General features: G+C 32.7%; 1 protein-coding gene across 3 annotated transcripts in view; it reads left to right on the top strand.

Moving 5' to 3' along the window:
* The window catches only part of RBMS3 (RNA binding motif single stranded interacting protein 3), an 835235-nt gene that overhangs the window by 762105 nt on the left and 56533 nt on the right, over positions 1 to 16597 (top strand). For 2 of the 3 annotated variants that reach the window (XM_049766066.1, XM_049766065.1), the window contains exons 11-12: positions 9352 to 9462; positions 16572 to 16597. The exon at positions 16572 to 16597 is cut by the window's right edge and continues 22 nt beyond it. In XM_049766066.1, coding sequence (XP_049622023.1) covers positions 9352 to 9462; positions 16572 to 16597 — 137 coding nt within the window. The remainder of the gene's footprint in view (positions 1 to 9351; positions 9463 to 16571) is intronic. The other variant, XM_049766067.1, reaches the window with a different exon arrangement.

Here is a 16597-nt window from a genome sequence, read left to right as displayed (position 1 = left end):
GCATTAGATTAGTAACTATGAAATCATTAGTATTAAATGTGAATATAAATAATAGAGTAAACTGCATGTATAATGAAATATATTTAATAATTTTAGCCAAGTATGAAGATTTTATACTGAAATTCATTACATCTGTCAAAACCATTTGACTATTGGTCCCCAAAGTCTTCCAATATTCAACTTTCCTTCAATAACATAGCAACTTTGAATTCCATTCTGCTATACTATAATTCAGAATAAACTAATTGAAAATATTCACAAATCACTGATAAACAAATTTAATTAAATCTATCATAAATTCTAAAGCAGGGGTTTGCATATTTATTTGAACTACTCCCCCTTTTTCAGAAAACAATGCCCATTGATCCCTGATTGCACCAAGACTACTAATGTTCCTCACCCCTCTGCTAGCTGGCAGTATTTCTTTCTCTAAGAAACACTGTTTTAAAGGATTGGAGAAGTATTGTTGTGTATCCTAATTGTCTATGTACATGCTTTGTGGAGAAATTCTTCAATGTGACATGTTTACTTTACATTCTTATTCAAAATGGCACTCTTGAATACATGGGTACTTAACCAGTAATTTGAATAGACACAGTATACAATTAAAATTCTTTTAAAGGGGTCTCCTTGGATAAAACTAATTGGGTTGTAGTGACTTTTAATATCATGAATTATTTTTGGGATATCAATATTATTTATTTTTGAACAATTTCCAACTAATGGTAATTGATTAAAAAATTACTCCAAATCATTCATGTATAAGGGTAAAAGAGAAAGCCTTAATATTTAAACAGTGTTCTTTAGCTAGAAAATTGGAATATATTTACCATACATCAATGAAAAATTTCCTTGTAGACATTATACCAGAGAGCATAACAACATATCTTTAGCTGGCAGTCTAAACAATGTGCCTGCTTAATCTAATTCCGTCGAAATTTAGGAAAGAAACCCAATTCTGAGAAGTCACATTTACAAAAAATTTGTAAACCACATTTATAATATAAATATAAATAAAAACATTCATATAGTCATTGAGTGTCAAATAATTAATTTGTCACTTTAGTGAGTTAAATAGTTTACATCCAAGATCTTTAAAAATCTGGTTATATCATCCAGGGACAATTGAGATGAAGATCAAGAGAACAAATCCAGGCCCGGAGAGATAGCAAAGCGGTGTTTGCCTTGCAAGCAGATGATCCAGGACCAAAGGTGGTTTGTTCAAATCCCTGTGTCCCATATGGTCCCCCGTGCCTGCCAGGAGCTATTTCTGAGCAGACAGCCAGGAGTAACCCCTGAGCACCGCCGGGTGTGGCCCAAAAAACAAAAAAAAACAAACAAACAAAAAAAAAAAGAGGACAAATCCATAGTAGGAAATTTTTTTTACAAAAAAATGGTGAATGTGGGGCTGGAGAGATAGCATGGAGGTAAAGCGTTTGCCTTTCATGCAAGAGGTCATCGGTTCGAATCCCAGCGTCCCATATGGTCCCCTGTGCCTGCCAGGAGCAATTTCTGAGCATGGAGCCAGGAGTAACCCCTGAGCACCGCCGGGTGTGACCCAAAAACCACAAAAAAAAAAAAATGGTGAATGCAGTTAGGCTAGTAAATGGTCCATGTGGCAATAATAGTTGGAATTGATCATTCTGGACAAGATCTGGGTGCTGAAAGGAAATAAAGCGATATGCATAGTACCTATTCATTAGCAATAGTAAAAACCAGAGTGTCAAAAAATGAAAGAGAGAGAAAGAGAGAGACAGAGAGAGAATGACAGAGAGAGAGAAGTAAAATACCTATCCCTGAGGCAGGTGTGTGGAGAGTGGGTGGGTGGAAAAATGGGATATTGGTGGTGGTAAATTTGTAGTGGTAAAGACTGGTATACATTCTTCGACAGTCAAACATGAACAATTTTGTGACCACTGCTGTGCTAAAGTAATTATATATATGTATATATATATTAAAAATAATCTGGTCATATCAAAAATATGATCTCAGCACAGAACTAAAATTAGCTTTTAGATCTTTGAAGCAATATATAATTTTTCCTTTCAGATAGCAGAAAATAGATGGCAAGGTTGTGCTAGTTTCCAATTACTGGAAAGTTTAAATCTTTCACATTTTATACTAATATTGCTTGTTGATATTTCTATGTCCAGACTTAGTTTTCTAAAACTTTGCAAAAACAGTTAATTATTTTGGTGATGAAATGCTCTGTGTATTATAGTGAAGTTGGTAAATCTGGTATTATAGTAAATTTGGCTTACCCCAATGAGCAACCAAATTGTCACTGGATATTGCCAAGTTCTCACCATACATTGTAAAATCATTCCTAATTAAACATTATTTGTGTACAGAACATACTTCTAAAAATTCTAACAATATCTAAAATATACTATTGTAGCCTTAGGACATCTTTTTACTTCAAGTGAATTTTAGATCTCATTAAGAACAGGGTGGTTGAAATAAAAATAAGGGTAGATATGTTTGATAAGACATAGTATTAAAACCACTGCAATATTTGAAAACTCATTTTATTACAAAATTTGAAAGGCTCCTTTAGTTGGTTGAAAATTTATCAGAAAAGTTAAGAATTAATAAATATATCTAAGCATGAGGGATTTTTTAAAACATATTTTTATTTAAGCACCATGATTACAAATATGTTGTAGTTGGGTTTCAGTTATAAAAAAGAACAACCCCTTTCACCAGTGCAAAATTCCCACCACCAAGGCCCTCATCTCCCTCCACACTCACCCCTTGCCTGTCTTCAAAACTTGCATTCTATTTCTCTCATTCAATTTTATTGTCATGATAGTTGTTAGTGTAGTTGTTTATCTGATGAACTCACCACTCTTTGTGGTAAGATTCATATCGTGGGCCAGTCCTTCCAACCCTCATCTCTCTTGTCTCTGGGTATTATTAACATACTGTCTTTTATTTTTCTTAAATACCACAGATAAATGAGACTAGTCTGTGTCTGTCTCTCTCCCTCTAACTCATTTCACTCAGCATAATAGTTTCCATGTCCATCCATGCATAGGAATATTTCATGACACATTTTTCCTGATGGCTGCATAGTATTCCATTGTGATGAAGGATGTTCATTTCATTTTATACTAATTCAAAATGCACAGTTGATTGTGGTCCTCCAGAGATTGTAATCTCATAGTTGCCTCGGTCACATTTATTGATATAAGGCAGTGCCAAAATAAAATAAACATGGAGCCTCAGACTTATAAATTAAGTGTGTTCCATTGAGTCACTTTCTTTAGGTGCCTGTCCTATTTATTTTTTTTTCACTTATTCTATAGCCTTTCTTTTATGTTTGTTTTTGGATCACATCCTATGACACTCGGAACATGACTCGGAACACTCAGGAATGACTCTTCATGGTGCTTGGGGGACCATAGGCATTGCTCAAGATTGAACTCAGACTAAATATGTGCAAGGAAAATGCTTTCTCCATTGTACTAACTTTACAACTCTAAGATTTTAAATAGTATTCTCAAGTGTGTTATGACATAAACCATACCAAACCACTAGAAATGTGTCAGATTATCATATTTAGACCTGGAGTAGTCACATAAAAAAAAAGAAACAATACTTAAAAAGTTGTTGCTCGGGAGGGCGAGTTGTTGCTCATGTTTTACATGCAGTAAGTCCAGGTTCAGCTGATAAAAATGGCAGACTTGCTTGGTTTCTGTGGAATAAGGTGATGTTTATGCAAAGTTTTATGCTTTATTACATAACTTATTTAAAGTATATTATTAAAACAAATATCTGTTTTATTTTATAGTTAAAATAAAGCTAATTGTACTAACAAATTGTGATATTGGCTTGTAGAATGTACACTATAGTCAAATCAGATTTCTCAATTTTACATGCATCAGAATTAACTGGAGAGCTTGTTAAAACATTGATTCCAAATACCCTGACCACCGAGCTCCAAATTATTTGTCTGCTGCTTGGAAAATAATTGGTCTAGAATACTGACAATCATAAGAATATTATGAATGACAGTCAGATAAATACTCACAATGGTCCTCAAACTACGGCCCGCGGGCCACATATTGTATTTATTCCCATTTTGTTTCTCCACTTCTAAATAAGATAAATGCAGTGTGCATAGAAATTTGTTCATAATTTTTGTTTTTACTATAATCTGGCCCTCCAACAGTCTGAAGGACAGTGAACTGGCCCCCTGTTTAAAAAGTTTGAGGACCCCTGTATGAATGAGTCTTCTCCCTATCCTGGCATTTTATCTCAGATATGCATGTTTAAGACAGGAGAGATCCATAGATTGTTCCTTATTTGCCAAGATTATATGTTTTAACTGGAAAATTAAAATCTTAAAAGAATTGTAATGACTTGAAATTTTTTTTCAAACATTGGCAGAAGGAATTGGAGAAATGTTTAACTGGCTGGAGCACAGTTTTTGCTTATGGGAGGCCCAAGTTCAATTCCCAGCAATTCATGGACCACTAAGCACTCCCATCTGAGCACTGCTGGGTAGGGCATAAAAAAAAAAAACCAAACAATCAAATATTGCCAGAAGATTAATTACCCAAATGCTTTACTGGCTTTAAGGCAACTTTATTTATTTTCATTCCTGAACTTTGAAAACTTTCCTGAATTCCCGTTGAAAACAATTGCTTTAGAACTGGGTGACAAGATCCATCCTACATATCTTAAGTGGAAGTAACTCTTTATTTTTTTTTAAAAGACAGTGGCTAAAATAGAACAGACATTCCCATCAGCTCTTTGGTCATTGTGCTTTCTAGTGGAATTATAGCATGTTATGGTATTTTTCACTACAGCTTAAACATTGAACAAATCCAGACATCCGGAGAAGCTAAAATGAAAAATCTGTTTCCTTTTGCTTTGCCATTGCCAAGTGAGCTCCAGCAGACAGAATGTTCTATACATTTGCAGTAAATGAAATTACCCTTAATGTGTTGGCAACATCTGTCAGAAAACACTCTTCAGTATATGGCTTGAATTCATTGGATAGGAATGATTTTGACAGTATATTTAATGAAGCATGCTCATGGTTGAGGGCGAGTTTTGCCTTAACAACTGCAAGTTTGTGCTTTTCCGTTTTCTTTCTTTCTTTTTCTTATATCTCTGTGTGTCAACACAAAGGAAACTCTACAATGTACACTGAATAAAGTGGCAAAAATACCATCCATTGTTAATATAAACTTTTTAAGTTCTGTCCCTAAAAAATACTGTAAGAAACCTGTTTATTCACAAGGTTCCAATATATTATGTTCAACATAAAATTTATTTTTTTCCAGTGCCTGGTACTATAAAAGACTTTATGTTCTTAAATGGCTGTCACAATTCCTTATTCAATGAACATTTTCACTGAAGCTAAATAAGAATGTTTGTTCTTACATATATTCTCAGGAGAATCTTTATTTTATTGTTCACTTATTTGCAATAACTGGTCTAGAGAAGTATTTTTTTCCTGACATTGTTTTCCCCCCACACCCAGTTCTGCTATTTACAATTCCAAATTATGACAGATTTCTTCCCATTCTTCCTTTTGATTGTCAGGTTTCTGGTTTATATACAAAAGCATTCAGTGGTGGTATCTGTAATCAAATGAGTCCCCAAACACTTTTTCTGAAAGGATTCTCTAAAGAGCTCAAATAATTCTTTCCAAATTAATTCCAAATGTAGGCATTCAATCCTCCTATTCTTGTCAAACTTGGATTTTGCCTTATCTGTCACACACTCAGATATCTCATTTGCATATTTCATCCCAAACAAGAACTGAACTGTACATCTCCCATCCACTAACGACTGGGGTCACCCTTAGGACAGAGACCAGAAAGTATCTGCATCAGAGACAATTTTGTCTTTATCTCTGATTTATGAGAAATGAGGCTTTATGTGGCTTTTTAGAACCTAAGAAGTTTCTAAGATGATGACAGGTTGGCTGTGTGTTGGATTCTCCGAGGGGCAACCTTGAAGAGAAGTTAAATCTCATGTTCATGAAGAATACTGAAGTCTTGTTGCACCTGTGAAGGTTTAAAATGTCAAAAGCAGATTTTTTTTGCTGGAAAAATATGTTAGGACTTCTTTTACTTTGGGTTATTCTGTAATTTATTTTTCAATGAATTAAGAAGATTTCCATGTGTTAAGGTATTTAATTCTGGTTTTGCAACACACAATACCAAAAATGAAGACCATTATTTTTTCTAAGAAAATTGAAAAAAGTTGCTTTTGTTTAAGAAATGTAAAAGCTGCAAACATGGTCTTAAGGATAAGTGCATTACTTGTATCCAGCCAAATCTAGGTTAAGCTATTCCAAAATTTTAAGGGCACCTAGAAATAAAACAGCACTGAATCCTTAGGTCCTGCAATTAGCCTCCAACTCTGCTTAGATATCCCAGACCTACCCCTGAATTACAATAAAGTGGAAGTTTATATTATCATATTTACCATATAAGAGGCATGTTGTCATATCAATTCACAGATACATCATAAATTTTAACAATGCAAATGCATTATTTTATATATCTGCAAAAACTATAGAAAAATATTTTTTCTGGTTATTTAGCTCAAAAGTTCTAATGTCCTTATGAATAAATCCTGTTCTGTGCATTTAAGCATCTAGGCTCAGTTTCTCTTTTCTCTTCACATAAATAAGTTATGAACCAATGAGGAGAGATTAGTGATGGTCTGATGTCATAACAGTCAGGAAGGTGGGTTTTTTAATACAAAAAGAAACATTCCTTTGTGGTTAATTTGATTAATCAAATCATATTATTAACCTGAATCTGTCCTTTTGTTTTCTCAGAATATTTACTTATATGGGAAAAGTCATATAGTGAGAAAAATAGTGTTTATAGACAAAATAGCATTTAGATATATAATCATTTTACAATCATTAGATAGTCTTTGTTATATCTTTAATTTCTCTATTATCATCTTTAAAATAAAACATCAGTAGTTTGGGCATATAGCTCAGCAAAGAGCAAATATCTTTACATATGCTAAGCTTTATCATAAGTGCTTGCAAACCTAAAATAAAATAAAATAAAATAAAACATTGGAAGTTTATAACCTCAAAGACTCTACTCAATTCTAGAATTTATTTATTTATTTATTTTTTTTTGGTTTTTGGGCCACACCCGTTTGATGCTCAGGGGCTACTCCTGGCTATGCGCTCAGAAGTCGCTCCTGGCTTGGGGGGACCATATGGGACTCTGGGGGATCGAACCGCAGTCCGTCCTACGCTAGTGCTTGCAAGGCAGACACCTTACCTCTAGCGCCACCTTCCCGGCCCCAATTCTAGAATTTTAAAGTATGCCACAACAAGACTAAAGAGGAAGTGGCATCCAGTAAATTGCATAAAAGAAGGCAATTGTATGAGGTTGAACGCAAACTAGAATTTTTGTGGTGATAAAATGTAGTATATAATATACAAATAACTATAAAAAGTCATTCACCTGAAATCTGAACCAAATGAGTAAACAAAACAAACTATTCATAAACAAATTTTGTTTGTTTTGCTTGTTTGTTTTGGGGCCACACCTGGTGACGCTCAAGGGTTACTCTTGGCTATGTGCTCAGAAATCGCCCCTGGCTTGGGGACCTTATAAAATGCCAAGGGGATCAAACAGTTGTCCATCCTAGGTTAGCGCTTTACAAGAAAGATGCCCTACCAGTTGTACCACTTTCCGTACCCCATAAAGAAATTATTACATTATGAGAGAAAGTGTGGAGTTGCACTGGGTTGAGGGTCATTTGAGGGGCGTTTGGATCACACCTGGTGACGCTCAGGGTTTATTCTTGGCTATGCACTCAGAACTCGCTTCTAGCTTGGAGGATCATATGGGACACAAGGGGATCGAACCATGGTCCATCCTAGGTCAGTCACTTGCAAGGCAAATGGCCTACCACTGTGCCACCGCTCTGGCCCCATGAGGGGTCATTTTTATAACAGTAAATAGAAACAAATTTTGTAGGAATCTTAAGTTGAGATAAACAGATAAATATATTTTAGAAAACATATTGCTCCTGGGGTTGGGAGATAATATATACAATAAGGCATATGTACCTGACTTGGGTTTGATCCCTGGCTCTCCATGCTCCTGGAAGCTTTCAGAATCACTATGTGTGCCTCTGGATGCCCTAAGTTACTCTGGTAGTCCCAGTTCTGAAGGTCCTGAGCAGTACTGCATTTTTGGCCTTAGTATTCACTACCCTGATTACTGAGTATCATCAAAAGTGGTTCACCCTGATTATTTCCGGGGAAGCATCATCTCCCCAAATAAGAAATATTATATATTTAAAAATATATACATATATATTTCCATTTTTAATATACTCAATTTAGACAGCAGAGTAGAATAAGGGAACAGGAAGAACAAGGTAATATGAACTAACTGCACCTCATTTATCAATGGAAACTCTGAATATGGACATACATATTTTTACACTATGTCTATTATTTCTTGCATTTCCAAAAGTTAAAATAACCCCAAAGACATATTCTATAGGCAGCTTTTTATTTTCACCCGTTGAAATAGTTGACATTTGAATGGATTTTAGTTTTCTATTTTTTTTATTTTTTTTATTTAAAAAAAAACATGAAAAAGTAAGTCAAAAGATAAGAAGATAAAAATGAAAAATTGTGCCTGATTTTAGTATAGTTATTGGATTTGAATGTTCTTTAAAGATAGCTAGAGAAAAAATCCAGGCTTCATTTTTATATTTCTAAAGATAGATCATATTGCTGTGATTAAGGATTACTTATATAATGGGCTGGAGTGATGGTGCAGCAGTAGGGCATTTGCCTTGCATGAGGCTGAGCCAGGACAGACCGCGGTTTGATCCCTGATCATCCCATATGGTCCCCCAAGCCAGGAGTGATTTTTGAGCGCATAGCTAGGAGTGACTCCTGAGCATTACCAGCTGTGGCCAAAAATAAAAAAAAGTATTACCTATATAAATTATCTATATATCATGTATAAACAATACCATCAACTAAAAGTCTGATCAAATATCAAACCAAGCTAAAGAATATTCAGCAAGACATGCTTATACTTAAAATAATAGGATATAAGTATAATATCTAGAATACACTAAAAATTAAATGATAATTGACAGGTATTTACATATTACATATACAGAAATATTACATAAATTGCTTCATCAGAAAGGAAATCATTAATCATATAAATTTAGTCTAATGCAAAATGGTATGGATATGAAAACAACACGTAGTTCACTTTGATTTTTTACTAAAACGTCAAATTTTTAGTTTTAATCTAATTAGCTATCTTATAAGTTTCCTAATGTTGGAGCTAGTTTTCATATTTGCATGGTGTGTGATTTTAGGGTGCTGTGATTACACCAACGATGGACCATCCTATGTCAATGCAGCCAGCAAACATGATGGGCCCCCTGACACAACAGATGAATCATCTTTCATTGGGCACCACAGGAACGGTAAGCTGTAGAAATGGTTTTGATCCACTTCTCTTCAATAGGATGCAATATGGTGTGTTTCCACCACATTATTAGCAAAACTGAGTCTATACTATTGACTAACTCTTTTCAGGCTTCAATATAAATAAACTACCTTTTGCATGTTTGTTCGATTTTCAGACTCATTTGCTGCCATTGAAAATACTGACGACTCTAAGTTACATTCATATTGGAGACAATTCTTGTTCTTAAAATACTTGCACCAGATATTGTCTATTTTACAATGGTGTCTTTATTCATTTATCTGTAATATATACCTTGCAACTTAATACATTTTTCTCCAGTTTTTTTGTGTTTTTCAGTTATTTATCATCTCAACATATATGACATTTCCAGATAATTCACAAGTGATAAGCCAATATTAACTATAACTACTATGCAGGACTTTTGAATTACTTCAGTCTTTAAATCATTAGAAGATTAGTGAGAACCTGTCAGAACTGAGTTTTTGTCTTTCACTAGAATAGGACAATTTGGATGTGGTTTTTAAAAACGTTAGGGGAAAGAGTCCACAATATTTGACATTTTATTATAGGTTAGAATATTTATGATTAGTGTTTCATATAAATGGTCAGGAGCAAAGTACCTGAACTTGGAATAGTTCAGCTTAGTCAACATAGATAACAATGAGAAATAATAGAAACCATACCATATATGACTTTTCTTGCAAGAACAGTTCTTTTTCAAGTTTTTGTAGATGCTATATATATAATTTGACATTTTTAATGTTATTGAAAAAATGTATGTTTTTCTGATTGAAGCAGCTTAAATATGATACACAGGACAAAAGACTGATGTCAAGAATCAAATCTTGAATGAGTTGATTTTAGTTGTTGTTGGGAAAATAATATATTTGGGTCTTAATATCCCTCTAATGTGATCATACATGGGCCCCTATCATTCTGTGCTCAGTGTCTTTAGCCTTTATGTCACATAGTGATCATATCTGTCATTCTTTATAATTATGCTACATCATCTTCAAATAGCTACATACACTCCCTATCCACCCTATCAGTTGTATATTAGGCATTCCACCTTGCTTGCTTGCCATATATGTGTGTATACTTTTAGACATTTTGGAATCTAGGTATTTCTGAGAAGTCTATTGAGACCTTTATAATCTACTTTAATATAGTTACATTTTTTTCAATAAAGATATCTAATTTTATTAGCATAAAGTATATGTCATTAAGGGCTTAGTTGTTGCTGAGTCTAAAAAACTATTTGTCAATAACTGACCTGTCTAAAATATGAACTAGATGAAATAATCTTGCATCTCTCTAGCTACACTAAAAAAACATGCCTAAGTATATAAGGGTATAGCTAATTATTTTTATCAGAATGTACAAGGAACTGCATCCTAGGGTACAGCTAATTTTTATCAAGAGATAGAATTTCATGATAATATTTTGACAAGGTTTAGCAAGGTTTGAGGATTATGTAAAGCTACTTTGCTCATTACTATCAAAAGTGAAATCCAAGAACAGTACTGGGAGACCTAAAGTCTCTCATTATCCCACTATTGATTTTCTTCTATATCACCCTTACTCTCTTTAAATGTTCATAAATCCTAAATGAGTGAAATAATGCAATCTTACAGTATTTTGTAACAGTTTGGAATTGGATAAAAATGACATTTTGAATGAAAAGCATTGAAATAAGTGCTTGATAGACCTACTCTTTTGAATCAAAGGCAAAGACATCTGATTAAGTTCAAAATTTCAAAGTAGGAAAGCATTTAAGAGCAAGGTTAACTCAGTGATTGAATCCTTTTAGGGATTGAAAAATCAGCTAAATACATAGAACAGATTTTGAATGACAATAATCATTGATTCAGTAATATTATGATTGTGATTATTGTCATAGTATCTAAAATTGAGCATTTTTAACAGGAACACATTTAGACAAGATTAGAATTTTTACTCAGCTGGTAATAGCCAAATTATTCAATAATGATAGCTTTCTCCTAGAGAACAAACCATTAAGCAATGCAACTTTATTTTTAACATTAATTTTCTAGCTTTTTCACATTTTAAAAATTTTCTCCTTTATATTTGTATCAGACACTGTTCAGGTGCAACATACACTTTATGGATGTTTTGCAGAAATTTAAATGTTTATGAATTTATCATGTGAAATGCAGAGAGCAGACTATAAACTTTGTTAATTTATTTGGCAAAAGAGTGGTAAGATGGTATCCAGAATATTATTATATTTTTCTTAAATAATAACTTTTTATACTTTGATAAATATTCATTAATTAACTTTACTTAAAATTTTATTGATAATTGAAGTGACCATTAAATAGTGCAGTTACATTCAGTTTATCAAATTTTTCCACCTTAAAGCATCTTTTCAACATACTTTTCTGCTACTGAATATACAATTTTATGTACAAAATGTGAGCATTAGAGTCAAACTTGGGGGGAAAAGCCTAGATTTGCATATTTAAGAAATGTATTTAATGCCTTCAACTTTTCTTTCCTCTTTACAAAGTGGAATGATAATATTTACATAGAAAAGCTTTTTGAATATTAAATGAAAGATACATTAATCATACATAAAAGAGTATAGCTTCTGTACCACCAGGACATATAAGTAAGGGAAATTTAAACCTGTTTGCCAGAAAGAATTAGGTCACTGCCAAATCCATGTACAAATCATGTGTCTTGTGACATAATACTTTAAATTTCCACTTCTTTAGCTTTTTATGTACTCTTATCAGGGAAAAATCCCAAATTCCATGAATATTCAAGGTCATATTAATGAATGAAATTGGCTGATACAAATGAAAAAATCCTGATAATTGCCAGGAAATTTTTTCTACTTGGGTTGCTTGCCAGTATTTTTCTATATAAAATATTATAAGTCTAAGTTACCAGTGTATAGATAATATTGAAAATGGAATTCTTTCATTAAAAATATTAGAAAGTTCTATGCCTGATTTTTAGTTGAACAGTTGGAAGAGGACATAATTTCAGTTCCCTGGATCATAATGGCCTTACAGGACCCAGCTCCATTTGAAAAGTTATTATTATGGGGTATATATAGATCCACCACTTTTTTATTTCTAGACTCACATAAAAAGCAAAGTATTAAATTTTAATGTAACATTTCTATATAATATAATGTTGGACACCTTTTCTCCCATGAGATCTTTGTCAATCCTCAACATCTGCCAGGTTCTCCAATTTTTCTCCATTTCTTATTTCCTTCCATCTTTTGCTAAGGCACATTTCAACATGAATTCCATAGACAATCTCATCCACTTTCATGGTTTTAAATTCTACTTTTTACAAGGAATATTTCCAATTCTGAATTCTCAATACTAACCTCATCTTAGAATTTTACTTATTTATCTATTTACTTAATGTAAAAATCACACTTATATCCTCAGGCATCTCAAAGTCAGCATAATCAAAACTAATATAATGAGCTCACCTGAACACCTTTTCCATGTGTTCCTTATTTTCTTCAGACTACACTATGATCATGTTCAATAAGATTCTTACCTACAGTTCAGTTTGATTTCTCCAAATCACTGATGGTTTGTAATATTAAACTCAATCTAGACTTTCCAAATACAACACCGAATAATTTTGTTTTGTAATTGTTATTTCTCATTGGATATTTCTCAGGTATATCTCATTATGCATATTCCTAGAATCTCAACACTAGACAACATTTGATTTATTTAATTTCCCTAACTTTTTCTTTTTTTGTTTTCAATCTCAGTATATTTAATTCATTTTTTAAATCTCAATTAAAGGGCTGATAAATATAAAATTACCTGTCCACATCTCTCTCCTATATGTATCTTTTCACACACACACACACACAAATATGAGTAGCGGGACAAAAGTCTTAGTACAGCCGGTAGGGTGCATATGACTGCTGGGTTTCTAGCACAGCACCTCAAGAAGTGATCCCTGTGTTCAGAAGGAGGAGTAAGCCCTCAACACTATTGAGTGTGGCCCCCCAAACAAAATGTACAAGTAACCAATCAAAGTTTGAAATCTCAATTATACATGTTTCAAGTATAGAGCTGAAACAAGTCCATTGAATAATCCAAAGGCAGGGATGAAAGTGGGGCTAGGTTAGAAATTATTTTTGAGAAGGCTCTGTTGGTCATAGATCCTGCCCAGATTTCATATTTATAAATTTTGGGGGAATGGAAACTATCTTGAGCCATAAAACATCTTTTTCATCTTCATCAAATTAGCTAGAATTGGTCTCATATAACCACAAATTTTGAAATGAATGGTTTGTGAATTAATTAAATTTTTTTGGACATCTCTAATGTTTATTCTCAATTTTCTACCTATTTTTAAATTGAATTTAATCTGCTGGCCTGAAACAAATAGCATGACTGTTTTATTCCAGAGTTCTGACCTTATAGAATTTTTAGCTTTCTGCCAATTGTTTATTTTTGTCATTTGGATTCTCTCAATAGGATCAAAGCTGCTACCAATAATTTCTTATCATTTTATTGCAAGCATTAACAGAAACACTGGGAATTTTACAGTTATAAAACCCCCAAATCACAGGACAATCTTGTTTTACAAGTTTCTTATTTCCTTTGCGTTTGTTCAGTTGGTGGTCAAAGTGCCTTACATTGTCAACAGAATCTGTAAAAGGAATACACATTTTTGTTCTGCAGGTTCCTAATCTGAAATTCTGTTGTTCTCCAAACCACTGGTGATTTGTGACATCATTGAATTCCCGTGTTATAGTGTTGTAACCTAGCCATTCTGGAAGATAACCTTATAATTGTATTCCATTTGTTCACCATTGTTCTCTAATATCATGCCATTCTTATTTAATTGCTGTATAATTCTTATATCAGGGGAAAATCCTGAATAATTCATTTTGCTTAGTAATTGCTTCCCCCCATGATGAGGTATGAATTTAATTTTTTTAAAAAAGCAATGCTCACTGTAGAATGTAACACCAAAAATAAAAATTTTTTTAAAAAGATATGCTCATTGTAAAATAAAATAGCATCACAAATCTAAAAATAAATATCTCCCCTTAAATTATTTTAAAAAAATGTTACTTTATAAAATTTGAAAAAAGAGATGAAATATATATTAATATGCATTAAGTTAAAAACTAATAGTGTGAACTGATTTATATATAAATATTTAGCTATGGTTGATTAAGATTTCAAATGGAATATTAAGCATACTTGATATAGTAACTAGAAAGCCAAAAAGATGCAAAAAATATCAATTAATTTGTAACTTTAACAAGGACAGTTATAGACACGGACACACACTAACTTATTCAGTAAAGTCAAAATAAAATGCATTGCTGATTTAGATTTATGGAAATAAATATTTCTGATGACTGATGCTATGATAAAAACAATGTTGATAAATATGTTAGTTGTAAGCAATTTGAACAGTAAATACTCTTTCAATAAGCAGTACTGACTGCCCAAGTTGTTATAGTTTTGAGAAGCCATAATTTATAGCATATAATCCTGTAATGCAACATAAAATCTTAGAGTTATTTTAAAATTAAAATTAGGAAAATAACATTACACCAAAGTAACCAGGTATAAATTTGCCCATGTGGATATCACATCAATGATAAAATATTCGACATAATATTAAAGAAAGTACAAAACTAGTATGTTTTCCTTTTTATGGGATTAAAGATGTTCTTTTAGAAATTTACTTTCTTTCTTCTGAATATATCACAATGGACATCATTTATTTTCTTTTTAAATGCTATTAAGTATATTTTCCTAAAAGAGACTAGTGACATGGTTTAAAATTAAAATTTTTTGTTTGTTTGAATGATGTTTTATTAGAGTTTTGAAAAAGGTATTAGGCATTACTACCATTATTAAGAAAATATTTGAAGTCCCTTTAAAACGGGCTTCCCTTGTTCTAGATTTTGGATTGTGATTGACTCACTAGTTGTAAGAAACAAAAAGCCAGGCTTATAATTTATTTGCATTTGAATCTTTGATCATTGTTTGCTTTGGCCAAAGTGGCGCGCAATATTCAAGTTTGAATCTGTCTTCTTACATATCATTTACCCATAAGGAACTGTTTTGTTGTGACAAAGAGATGAAAAAGAATTTGTGACAATACAATTAATTTCTCAGTTAGAAAATTAAAATTTGATCTTTTAAAATGAAATCAAGTTCAAATAAAGAATCAATATTCAATACAAATAAATAATCACCAATAATCAAATATGATTGACAGTTTATTTAATGTCAAAACAGATGGTTCCTCTGGCAGTTTTCCCCTCCAAGAAGAATTGGAGCTAGATAAGAATTTATTTTTTTTTGTGGTCACAAGCCATGGAGCACAAATTAAAGGAATTGTATGTGTGCAAGGCTCTATCATTTTCTAATTAAAAATTATCTCACATAATCCCATATTTTGAAATGAATTTCACGTAATTTAAGTAACCTTTATCATTTCTCAACTCCAAAGTTGTGACACTTGGAGAAATATATTTATCATCTGTCAAATAGCCTCTGTTCTATTGATTGGCTTCTGCTCTCACAATTCGAGCAAATAAAGATTTTTAGTCTTCACCAATGACCATCTGGATCAGAATTAGACTGGAGTCATTAATAACTAAGACCTAGCTTCAAAATGCATTAGCTGCCACAAACTATGGGGATGCACAATTTTTAATTCATTTAAGCCTAAAATTGTTAGTAGTTTCCTGTGTTCTCTAGGATTTTGTCTCATTTATATTCTGGGCCCTTCCCAAATGGCTACTTTGTAGAACATGCGTGTCTTCCAGAGAGGGTAATAATTTCATATTAATCTTCCCAGCGAGGGGAGGGACAAACATTATGATAGAGGAAGATAATGTTCTGGGACACACTATTCTAGAAGGTCACTTAGAGTCTTAACGATTTGTAGAGTTCTGTGGTAATGGGGACCATTGTAACTAATGTTAATAAGAGGCCTTTCTGCCTTATCTGTTTAAAGGCGTGGGATTTAGATAATCCCAAACTCCAAATTTTAGAGCTAAGATTCTATTTTATTTTCTTTTGTACTTCATTGCATTCTTTCTCATGCTCTTTTCATTCAAAGATTCAGTCCCAAGACAGGATTATGAT

Source organism: Suncus etruscus, chromosome 20 (assembly GCF_024139225.1).
Source record: "Suncus etruscus isolate mSunEtr1 chromosome 20, mSunEtr1.pri.cur, whole genome shotgun sequence".
In the NCBI taxonomy this organism is placed as follows: Eukaryota; Metazoa; Chordata; class Mammalia; order Eulipotyphla; family Soricidae; genus Suncus; species Suncus etruscus.
The sequence above is the reverse complement of the archived record's forward strand: the minus strand, read 5'-3'. Positions and strand labels throughout refer to the sequence as shown.